The following is a 12,502-nucleotide window of genomic DNA, read 5'->3' on the forward strand; positions in this document are numbered from 1 at the left end:
TTATTAATAAAAATAGTGACACCGATGATCATTTTATTATTCAAGTTATTACTACTTAATTGAGACATCATGTGTTAGCGCAACATCGGGGGAGGGTCGAGTCGGGAGCATCCTTAATTTCCGGGACATTCCTTTGAGCAACACTTTTGTGGGAGAGACACCACTTCTCCACCTAAAACCTTAAGGTGATAGGTGACTGGGTTCTCCCACTTATATATGCTCAAGTCACCACATACATTTCTAATGTGGGACTATTATCCACATTCACACTTGATTCTCAACATCATGGACCCATCAATTTATTATTTAATAAAATATTTTGAGAATTTCTTTATTGAATAAGTAAATTGAATTATATAAAATTCATTTACTAAATAAAATTAAGACAAAATCTTTTTTTAATTTTTTTAACTAAATGAAAAATGATATTTTTATCATAATTAATTAAGAAAAATGATTTTTTTATCATAATTAATTATGAAAAATGAATTTTTTTTATCATTATTATTATCATTATTCTTACTTGATCTATTTTATTATTATTATCAACCGTAGAAACATGAATTGGAATTATTTATAACTACATTTTAATAATTGGAATTATTTTAATTTTTTTGTAATTGAAATTATTTTAAAATTTTAAAATATGAATCAGAATAGAAATATATGATTGGGATTTTTTTCGTAGATGCATCTCCGAAATCTGGAAAAATCTAAAAAAGTTTACTTCGGAGATGCATCTCTGAAGAGGGGTATTTTGGAATTTTTGCGGGAGGTTTTCCCCGTAGGGGAATCAATAAAGAAATTCTCAATATATTGTTTGGTAAGATATTTTGCTAGAGACTAAAATTTATTTGGTAAGATATTTGGCTAGAGACTAAAATTTAAAATTAAAATATATTTAATTCTAGAAAAAAGTAGTAAATATATTTAAGTTACACAAAAATTACATCATCATACATTAAAGTGTTTGAACTGTGGACTTGATTCTCTCCTTCCAATTCTTCTCTCCACTTCTCTCTTTCACTTATTTTTTTTTATCTTTCTTATATTTTATCTCTCTTATTTAATTTATAATTTTTTATTAATCGTCTATTTTATTTTACACTTATTTTATTTTACACTTATTTGAGTGAAGGAAAAGGAAGGAGGAAAAGAGAGGATCCAACTACGTTGAACTCTAGCGATGCTCATTAATATGTTATTTATTCATGTGCAAAAAGAATGAATGTGGGAGAGGGATAAAAAAAAAAAAAAGTCCACAATAGCATCCCGTATAGTATTTAATTTTGATTAAACTATTGGTGGATAGAGATCATTAAAACAAAACAAAACCACGTGGTATTGAATAATGATTTTCCTCTATATTTTAAAAAAGATGATGATATTGATGTGAATCATACTTAAGTCAAGCTCATGTGTTCACGAGTCCCGACCAATCTGGTGTGTGTTTGGTGAAAAAAATATACTTCACTTTAGAAGTATAACTTCATTTTTTAATTTTATTTTTAATAATAGATTAATAGCAATATTTCTAGTAAGGGTTGGTCCTAACTCTTAACTAACATTAGAAAATGTATGACACATGTTCATACAGGACTAACTTTGACAAATTCCACAACCTAACAAATTATACATAATAGGGGTGGACATCGGTTCGGGATGGTTCAGGTTCGGGCCCAAAACCTCAATCCGGCCCAACTCTCGGATGACATTTAAGGGTCCAATTCCGACCAATTTAATGGTTGGTTTTTTCGGATTCGGGTTGAAACGGGTTCGGGTACCAGGCCCGGTTTATTTCGGATTTCTTTGTTGGGCCAGTAAAAAAATTCAGACCAAATTATAACTTCAATTGATTTTTTTTCTACTTTCTAAATTTTTTTTAACAAGCTTATTTGGGCCACTCAAATTTTCAGCCCAATTACAATCCAATATAAATTTAATTTATTTTTAAAAATAGAAAATTACCTGATTTTATATTAAACAAAAACATTAATTATTTGAATTTAAAAACTACTAATTACTATTTGCTAAGGAGGCTATTTTGAGCCATTTGAGTTCATCCTTTACAGTGAAATATTTTCAACGTGAATACTAAATCATCCAAAAAATTAAGTAAATCCCTACCTACAAAAATCACAAATTAATAAAACATAATACAAAATCAAAACCAATACAAATTTGAAATTATCTCAAATATATTTGAATCTAACACCATTCTTTGAATGAATTAGAAACTGCATACTACTGTAAACTTCCTACCTGCACAATTTAAAATTAAAAGTAAAAGGTCAATACAATAAAAAAATCTCAACCAAACTATAAACTAATCTTTGAGACTAATCTTTGAGAGTTATATATATGACACATAATTGTTTAGGCTCGAGTCTTATATCTCAAAAAATAAAATGCTTTAATGTCTCAAATTCAAAAATAAAAAATTGACTCACAAACATTAAAACTTAAAAGTCATAAAATCAAAATTGACTCACAAACATTAAAAGTCATAAAATCTCAAATTCATTCATAAAACATAAAAATCAATTATGTTCTCTTTTTTTTGTTTTACCATCATTCAAATCTAAAACCAAATGAATAAATAAAATATTTTATAAGTAATTAAAATAAGCTAAAATTAAAGTAACATATAATGGAGAGTTGAATTCACCTGAAAAACACAATCATGGAGTATGTTTCTAGAGTCAAAACTGCTTTATATTTTCACTATTGTTGCTGACATTGAAATTAACATCTACATCAATGCCATAAATCTTGATTTTAGCCAGATTGTCCTGCAAATAAATCACACAGCAATGAATTATTATCCATATCACTACCATAAACTTGATTTCAGCCATAGAACTTGATTGTAGTTATAAAACCTACTTTATATACTTCCATTTCTCTCTGATGCAGCTCCTTGCTCCATAAAGACCAATGTCATTTTGCCTTGTGAAATTATAAGAGATTTAAAAGAGATATGATGATGTAAATTAATCACATTGATAAATGATATGATGTAAATTACCTAGTCCTAAAGACTATTACTTGTTTTGGCTTCCATAGAACTTGTTTATCTGTATAGTTCCAATACAACAAACATTAAATTCAATTACAAAAAATGACTAAAATTATCACGGTAGTAATCAATAATAGTAATCAACAAGCATTTCATATTCATCAAGATTACCTTGTTGATATTATATCAACCATTTGGAAATACCTTGTTGACATCAAATTAAAGACCTTAGCTTTCGGGGCGAGACTAGCCATAAGAGCTGCAGCAGCATTACCAACATTGTTCTCCTCAAATTAAAGACTTTAGCTTTCAGGGCAAGACTTGTCAATCCTAAGCTTTGCCCTACACAAATATTCAAGAAACAAACAACAACAAAAAATCAAAATCAATCTTCAAACAGAACTCCCAAAAAGCTGAAAAAAATACACTGACCCCTCCATTTGCAAGAGCTATAGCCATTATAGCAGCAACCTCCATAACCCAAGAGAGAGGATTCCACATAAATCCCAAAAATTTCAACAGATTACTCTCCTAAAAATCATCCACAAAGCAAATTCATCATAAAAACTCAACAACAACAAAAACCAAATAGGGCAAAACTTGATGAAAAAAAAGTACTCTCTTCTCCTCAAGCTTGTTTTGTCCAAAAATGGTGAGCCTCTGCTTCTGCTACATCTCAGATTCTCAAAAACCTCATTAATGGGTATGTTCTCCTACATTCACAAAAAAACAAAAAAAAATCTAAACAAAACAACAATGAAGATAAACAGAAGAAGAAGATAAGGTAGTATGTAAAAAAATCAGATCTATGTTACCAAATCAATAGTTTCTTAACAACTTCTAACGTTTCAGATCTATGTTACCATACAACTAGCTAATCAAGACTCATCAACAAAACTCATACAACTAGCTAAAAGGTTGAATGTTCCATCTATTGTTTTGAAGAATAAGATATACTAAACTTCTCAAAAAGACGAAGTCTCTGGTTCAACGGAGAAATTAGGTATACCTTCCAAATATGCATCAGGAGATTAGTGAGGATGAGGAAGCGCTTGAGTCGTGAGGATGATGGAAACTGTGTAATGGTTGTAGTGACGGCGGCTTCATAGCGCAACGGTGGCGGTAACTATAATCCTGAAACATTCAAATCGACATCGTTAGTTCAAGAAAAAAAGAGAAGAAGAAAGAGATCATAGAACTGAAAAAGGAATGGAGGCGGAAACCCTAACTTGTGAGGATAATGGAGGCTAGTGAAAGAATGAGAAATGAATAGTAATTAACCCTAATACTGAAGCATTATATATATACTACACTATATTCGGTTCGGATCGGATTCCGACGGGTCTATTTTTAACAACCGAATCCGACCAATAATATCCGTTGATATCCAATCCAATGGCCCAGAAAAATCCAGAAACCGAAGTAAACCGATCCGTGGCACAAATTCGGTTTCGGACCGGTCGGGTACAGTCAGACGGTAAACTTTTGTCCAGCCAGCCCTACATAAACAAATGCAAAAACGACAAAGAGCCATTTTGAGCATATACACACATTAAAAGCAACAATACAATAATCAAATAATATTTCTATGCAAGTACATCATTTCATAGGTTTCTCCTTTGCAAGTCTATTTAGTCTAGCTCCTCAAGATTCTTATTCATCTTCATTCTAAACATGATTGGTTCATCTAACAATGGCTTTTCTCCCTCCCTGACCTGGAGAGGATATGCTATTGCATCCGGTGATGGGTTTTGGAATGTGACTATTGATAAGCGACTGTGGTTCTAGTGATTTGCATTCAAGAACCTTCCATTGCTCAAAATCTACATGCCTCAAAATGTTCAATTCAACTAATTCAATATGGACTGTTTGAGTCATTGACCACACGACTTCACACACATAACGAAACGGTAATGTACTCGTCCTCACAAGTAAAGAGTGTTATTACAGGTTTCTTCTTTAAACACCACGAGATTGGTGTTTCACTGAACATAAAGATGTATCCAACTGTAGATTTTCTAACATCTTTATCTCCGCACCAATTAGAATTGGTAAAATCGAACACATTGCATTTTCTGCATGTGTCCATTGCGGGAAAGAGAATTCCGCAACTAATAGATCCTTTTACGTATCTTAGAATCCTCTTGACTGCTGCCAAGTGAGACACTTTCGATCTCTCTATGAATCTACTCACAAAATCCAGCCGCGTATTGCACGAGTAACGCAAGGATCCAATCAGCCTCCTATACTGAGTTGGATTAACATCTTGCTCATCCTCATTCTTCGACAATTGCAGCATCGGTTCAGCCGACGTAACGGCAGCATTACAATGCTCCACTTCAAACTTCTTAAAATTCTCAAGCATATGCCTTTGCTTCTTTCCTTCCGGTATATCAACCAACTCCCACCTAAGTTTTGTTCTTCTCAATCAATTCCAACTCCTTCTCCATAGCACAAATACATTTTGGATCACTCAAGGCCTCTTCCGTTTTAATGGGTTATGATTCGGCCATAAGTGCAAAATGAACGATATCACCATCATAACTGACTTTGTTGTCTCAATATAACTCACAATCTTTGAGGCAAACCTCTTTGCCTTGCTGATCTTCTCACTTTTTTGTCAATTCGGGCTTCAACAAGTGCTAGTTCTGCACTTTCCAACTTTACATAAATTGATTTTTCACTATTGTAACCAGTTACCAGCTTGCTGGTAACCGGTTGCTGCAATTGCTTGATTTTGTTGAAAATGACGTCTTGGCTAATCACAATCATTCTGTTTTCCGTATCATACAACTTATAACCACTAGTAGAGTGATACCCTACATAATCATCAATTATCCCTTATCATCCATCTTGTTTCTAAGTTTCCCTAACACACGTCGATACACTACCGAACCAAAAACTCTCAAGTGATTCATATTTGATTTAAATCCAGACCATGCCTTCTCCAGTGTTATCTTTTCAAGCTTCTTTGTTGAACGCCTAATCAACAAATAGGCAGTTGGGGATGTCGCTTCTCCCATAACTCTTTTAGAAAGTTCTTCCCTTTCAACATGTTTTTCACCATGTTCATAATCGATCGGTTCTTCCTTTTGAAAATACCGGTTTGTTGCGGTGTATAAGGTGATACTACCTCATGTCTTATTCCATATTGATCACAAAATCTCCTAAAGTCATTTGAGACATATTCGCCTCCACCATCCGTTTTGAGAACTTTGAACTTGTGACCGCTTTGCCTTTCAATCATGGACTTGAACTTCTTAAACACTTTGAATACCTCATCCTTTATCTTGATTAGTTATATTCATAGTTTTCTATTATGATCATCGATGAATGTGATAAAATATCTATTGCTAACAATCGAATCAACTTGCATCGGTCCACACACAACATAATACACCACCTTAAGGTGACGTTTGGTTATACAACCTACATCCTTGTTGAATTTACCCTTATGTTGCATTGCTTGCATACATTCTTCAAAAATCTCAGTCGGTATGTTGATCAATGGAAGCCTCGTTACCATTATGTTCATTTGCAAGGCATTGAGATCTCTAAAATTGAGATGCCTGAGTCTATAGTGCCATATCCACTCTTCTCAACTAGCCACTGTAGCAAGACTCCTATGCCCCATAACATTCAACCCAAATTTGAAAGTTCTATTGGCAGCAATAGGAGCTTTTAGGAACAAAACCCTGTTTGCATCCATAATGCGTAGCACCTTGTTTTCCATACGAATATTGTAACCCTTCTCAAGTAATTAGCCGATACTTAGAAGGTTACCCTTGATTCCGAGAATGTACAACACATTCTTTATCAAAGAACTTGTATCATCCCTTCTCTCGATTGATACATCATCGGTATCTTTCGCCGCTATAATGGTCTTATCCGCCAACTTCACTTTGTTTTTCACAACATGATTTATTGTGACAATCCAATATTTCCTTCCCATCATATGAGTAGAACATCCAGAGTCCAAATACCATTGATCATTGCATGGCATTGCTTCTTTAAAAATCACCATTGCATTTTCTTATGCATGTAACTGATTATAACATGGTTTTGGAGCATTGAAAACTATTATTTATGTTGTCTCTCAACCTGTTGATGTTACACTCTCCCTCTGTTATCATGACCAAGAGTGAGTTCTCCTCATCAAACTCTTGTCTTGCAACCTTGGCTTTAGTCACTTGAGGTTCCTTCTTGTTCGCATTGCACTCTCTTGAAAAATGACCAAACTTTTGACAAACAAAGCATTAAATCTTACTCGTATCAATCCTTTTCCTTTCACCTCTAAAGTTGCCTTAACCACCATTCTTGTTGCAATTTCTCTCACCCTTTTGACAAGCCGAATTCTTGGAATTTTAGGATTCTCTTCCATTAAAATTCATATTGTTCCTTTTGGATTGGCTACATTATACAATTACAAACCAACATGGAGTGTACATGATGTTTTGGAGAAAAAAGGACACATGTGGGACATGATATTCTAGCAGGTGTGGCACAACTGGCCCTTGCTACAGTTCTAGCTTTGGCACATTTTTCGGTGATTTCTGAGAGCACTTCTAGATTCGTTTTTGATTAACTTGTTGCTATTTTTAGCAATCTGGTTGATTAGATTTGTTTGATAATGTAATAATATCAAATTTAAATTATGGAGATTTAAATTTGAATTCAAATCAAATTAAATCTTTTAATGGAGTTGTTTTGGAAAAACACATCTTAACCAAATCTCCACCATATATGGTATTGCAATTTAAATTTTCATTGGAGAAAAGCCCAGCTATAGATCGTTATTTAAGGATACTCATTATAACTTTGAAGACCACGAGCTTAATTGAAGATCTTTATGTTAGATTTTTATTTGAGTCCATGTTTGTTTTGTTGCTTGTATATCACGCTAGTGCCTACATTCAGATCATAAGGCATAATGTTGGTTTTTTTGTGTTTTCAACACTGGTTTAGTCCGGTTCAGGGGTCAGTTCTGACATCAAGTGGTTCAAACCCCTCCTGATTGCATTTGCAGGGAATCGAACTGTAGTTCTCCCTACCAAGTCCAGCGCCAATCACCACTGGACCAAGTAATGATTGGTAATGTTGGTTTATTTAGTTGAGTTGTAATTCAGTATTATTTAAGTTGTTTATTAAAGTTAATCACCAGGGTTGGTGATTGAGAGAAAGTGAGAGAGGTTCTTATATTTAGGAGGAGTCCTAAATAGAAAGTTATTGAGTAGTATTAGGAATAGGCAGTGGACAAGGTGTGTTCATGTTAGACTAATTGTATTAATACTATTGATAGTGAATTTCTTTTCTTGGGTTGAATGCCCCTAGATATAGGTGTGGTTTGCACTGAACTGAGTTAACAATTATTGTATACTTTATTGCTTTTCTGCTTCATCATCTTGTTTAATTAAATTGTCATAACTCATAACTTGGTTGTATACATTGTCTCAGACATTGTGTCCAACATCTATCTCCTATAACGAAATTTCAATTATGAAAATTTCCTCTACTCTTCATGGGCCCCTTTTCCTTCGATTTCTTGTCTTTCTCATTAAAACAAGCTTGTAAAGTGATCTTCACTTTTCCCTTATCACCATTTCTCTCCTCCATTCCCTGCTCATGTATCTCAAGAGAGTTTTGTAGCTCCTATTTGTTCATTGTCGCAAGATCCTTCGATTTCTCAATCGTTATCAAATCGTGTCGTCAAAGAACACAAGATTTTTGCAATAACATACTGGTCCGTAACAGTTTCTCCACATGCTTTTACTTGGTTCACCAAGTGATTAATTCTCATCGTGAAATCATTGATGGTCTCCTTCTCCTCCTTTTGAATCAACTCAAGTTGACGTTTGTGAGTTAATAGCCTTACAACATTCACATTGTCATCTCATGCGTATGCCTTCTCCAAGATTTCCCACGCTTGATTCGATGATTCTCAATCATCAACTTTCTCAAAATTATTTATATCAACACATTGATGGATTAAAAACGACGACTTGAAATTTTTCTTTTTTTCTTCCTTATGCGATGCTCGTTGTGCATCCGTTGTACCTTCGACGAGAGGACTCAAACCGTTCTTGATCACTTCAAGAACATCTTGGTAGCAAAACAACACCTTCATTTGCTTGGACCTTTTGTCGTAATTCTTCGCATCAAGGATGGGTAAGTTTGCAAGAATTCTTTCATTGGAGACATAATTCATGTTGCACACTAGGTGTTTGGTGGATCGAACCAAGCTCTTAATGACAAATGTTAGAACTTGAAACCACAACGTTGGTGAAATTGAGTAATTGAGTGTGGAGAGGGAGAGTGAGAAAATTAAAGAGAGTATAATTGAGAGTGAGAATGCACATTAACACTGATTGAGATACTCCTTGGGTATGTACAAATTACAATTGATTGGAATACAAGAAACAACAAACTAAAATAACAGAATGTCTGCTTGTAACCGATTACGCTAAACATGTAATCGGCTACCGCTGTTTCTAAACTTAAAACACAACACAATGGTGTTCAGTTACTCCGAATGTGTAACTGGTTATACCAGCAAACAAAACCTTCCTATTTTGGCTTCTTGTCATTTTCAACACAACTACAAGTCTACAACCAATTATAATCCCGTAATAACTGATTACAACACTTAAATTATTGATTTTGTCTCGACACTAATCTCTTTGCCAATTCAGCTCGTCGATTCCAACCGCTGAAATGACTGAAATCTTGTTGTTGAAGTGGTTGTAAAGAACTTTTGGATTTGGATGTTCATCTTCGTTGTCAATGAAACACACTAGAATGTTAGTGTTTTTGGTTGTGTGTTAGTATTAGTATTGCATATTTAATTGTTTAATTTGTTAGGTTTGTTCCTCTTGATTATATTAGAGTTTTGTGAAGAAGTTAATCATAATTGGATGATGGTTACTGAATGGAATGAATATTATTTGCACTAACAATTTTACCTCAAATAAAAAATTATTATAATGATATGCTTCCTTTTATTTGGTGGCAAATTTAAATTGTTATTAGATCATTTTCAATGGTGCAACTTATTTTTGAGTTTTTTATGCGTCCCACCAGCCATATATCTCAAAATAATTTATTTAATATTTATTTTATTGGTGTAATTCAAATGAGTCCCACAACTTTACCTTATAAATTAATTTGATTGGGTACCACAATTTTTACTAGTTGCATTGCAATACAACTCTACTATGACATGACAAATTGATTCAATAATTAATTATTATATTGATGTCTAGTTGGAGAACTTATTAAAAAATACTACCATTGAAGATGTTCTTATTTGTACTACAAGGTAAAGTAATAACTTGTTTTAAAGCTTTATCATTCTTGACAATCAATTTTTAAGGTCGTTGTATTTAGTTATTAAACTTAGAAAGTATTAACTACTTTAATTATGTAGTATTATATAATATCATCTTTTAGTATGTACATTTAATGTCATAAAAGAGTATTTAAGTTCCCCTTAATATCTTTCCTTAAAAAATTCCTTTAAAATCATTTTAAGGAAAAATCAAAATTTGTTACAAATATAATGGTATTAATGAGAATACAAAAGAAATCTTACCTATATTGTCAAAATATTAAATGAGTTTTCCATTAATCTAAACACACATAATTAGGATTAGGAGTGTTACCAAGTACATCTAAATCGATTTTATGGTAATAACTCATTCGTTATCAAGATAAACTTACTTGTGATTTGGTTTGAATTGATTTTGAGATAATAACTCATTCGATTCAAAGATAAAATTACATGAGATTTAATTTAATTTTGGACGATTGATTAAAAAAACTGATCCGATGCATATAAATATATATAATAGAATACATAACAAAATTTAAAAAAATAATATAAATAAACATAAATTTAAAAATTACAGTAATTATAATTTTTGTTAAATAAAAATAATAATTTGAAGGTAAAAAATAATTATAATAAATTGACAGAAGCAATAGAGAAAACTCACAAAAAAAACACAGGAACACGAGAGAAAAAAATAACTTTCAAATAAAAAAATAAAATCAAGGATATTTTAGTAAATATATTAATTTATTAATTATCAACTGTCACATTTCCTCCCCCTCCGAATCCCCCCTATTCAATGCAAAAAGTGTAATTTGGAGGGATTTTGCTCCCATTCCCCCTCTCCCCATCTAAAAATTACACCAAACACATTTTATTTTAAATATCCCCTCTTCTCCCCTCCATTTACCTCGAACGAAACACATACTAATACAATTGTATTTTTTTAATAAAAAAAATTAACTATTGACCTAGTACCTATATATTCAAATAAACACTTCTGAAAAAAATTATAGTAATTTGTGTTAGGGAATCACACGCCTTATGGAATTTTTTTTTGAAAAGTGTGTGAATGAGAATTGATTCGATGAATATGTAGTGTCTCTTGTGTTAAAATATGTGATGTCTCTTTTGATTTAATGTTAAATACTATTCTTCATTAAGTAACAATTTGAATTGGAATTCGAAATTTCACCTTCTCACAATTAAAAGGTGTTAGAATATAAGAAGAAGACAAAACATAAAGATCATTTATTAACAAATCAATTATACAATTATTTAAAGTTGTTTATTAGGGCAATTAGTGGTATAATTTTTTTTGGTAATTTCTTTTTTCACCCTTGTACAATAAAATATATCTCTGAAATTTTTTTTAGAGATGTATCTCGGAACGCACCATGAATCATTTTTGTTAAATTTTGATTTGGAGATAAATCTGTAAATATTGCTGAGGTGTATTTGGAGATGCATCTTTGAAAACATTCATGAACCCATTTTCCCAATATTTTTCAATGAGAATTATCATTTATTCACTCACTAAAATTTTTGGATATACATCTTTGAATATTTCTGAGGTAATTTCAGATATGCATTTCCGAAAACTACCTTGCATGAAGTGTGGGCATAAACATTTTTCCCAGTTTGTATTTTTTTTAATCTAAAGTCATTTTAATCTAACTAACATTGACGTAGTCCATAATTTGATTCAACCATTAAAATCTTGAAATAGAGTAATGCATTAATAATTAAAAAAAAACATGTCATAATATTACAAACATAGTTCTCAAAGTATGGAAAATACTGGAAAACATATTAAAATACATAAAAAGGCATAACCTACTGCGTATGCCTAATCCTAATCCCGACTCCTCCTCTGCCGCCGGTAACCCAAGGCACTCCGTGCCTCAATAAGAATGGAACGTGCTTGGTCAACTGTATCATCGCCACCTCTCTCAAACAACTCATTCTCTATGTCCTCTCTTGCAATCCTCATAATATTCTAACAGATCGGCAACACATCAACGACACGGTCAGCTCTAGCCTGCTTATTATCCACGATATCCTCATGAGCAGAACTAGGTGGACATCTAGAAGCAACTGATGTCATTACAAGGTGTGACACATGATAGAAGAAAGTCATGTAACCCTCAACATAA

At 32.5% G+C, this 12,502-nt stretch overlaps 1 protein-coding gene and 1 long non-coding RNA gene across 4 annotated transcripts; both read right to left on the reverse strand.

The window, feature by feature from the left end:
- Positions 1-1,359: 1,359 nt before the first annotated feature.
- LOC131646755 (uncharacterized) lies at positions 1,360-4,361 on the reverse strand. Of its 3 annotated transcripts, XR_009297622.1 has the most exons (9): positions 4,249-4,361; positions 4,029-4,153; positions 3,638-3,732; positions 3,452-3,550; positions 3,191-3,361; positions 3,029-3,077; positions 2,887-2,949; positions 2,669-2,792; positions 1,370-2,262 (listed from the first exon to the last, which is right to left on the reverse strand). It is a non-coding gene; the product is annotated as an uncharacterized LOC131646755 (long non-coding RNA). The 3 variants fall into 3 exon arrangements; XR_009297621.1 differs by having other exon boundaries at positions 1,360-2,127; positions 4,029-4,303; XR_009297620.1 differs by having other exon boundaries at positions 1,368-2,262; positions 4,029-4,302.
- A 549-nt stretch (positions 4,362-4,910) lies between these two features.
- Positions 4,911-7,043, reverse strand: LOC131649958 (uncharacterized). The gene is made up of 3 exons (XM_058919700.1): positions 6,803-7,043; positions 5,592-5,838; positions 4,911-5,439 (listed from the first exon to the last, which is right to left on the reverse strand). Exons 1-3 carry the CDS (start codon positions 7,041-7,043, stop codon positions 4,911-4,913), a joined length of 1,017 nt encoding a protein of 338 aa, XP_058775683.1.
- Positions 7,044-12,502: the final 5,459 nt, after the last annotated feature.

This window comes from Vicia villosa, linkage group LG2 (genome assembly GCF_029867415.1).
Source record: "Vicia villosa cultivar HV-30 ecotype Madison, WI linkage group LG2, Vvil1.0, whole genome shotgun sequence".
NCBI classification, from domain to species: domain Eukaryota; kingdom Viridiplantae; phylum Streptophyta; class Magnoliopsida; order Fabales; family Fabaceae; genus Vicia; species Vicia villosa.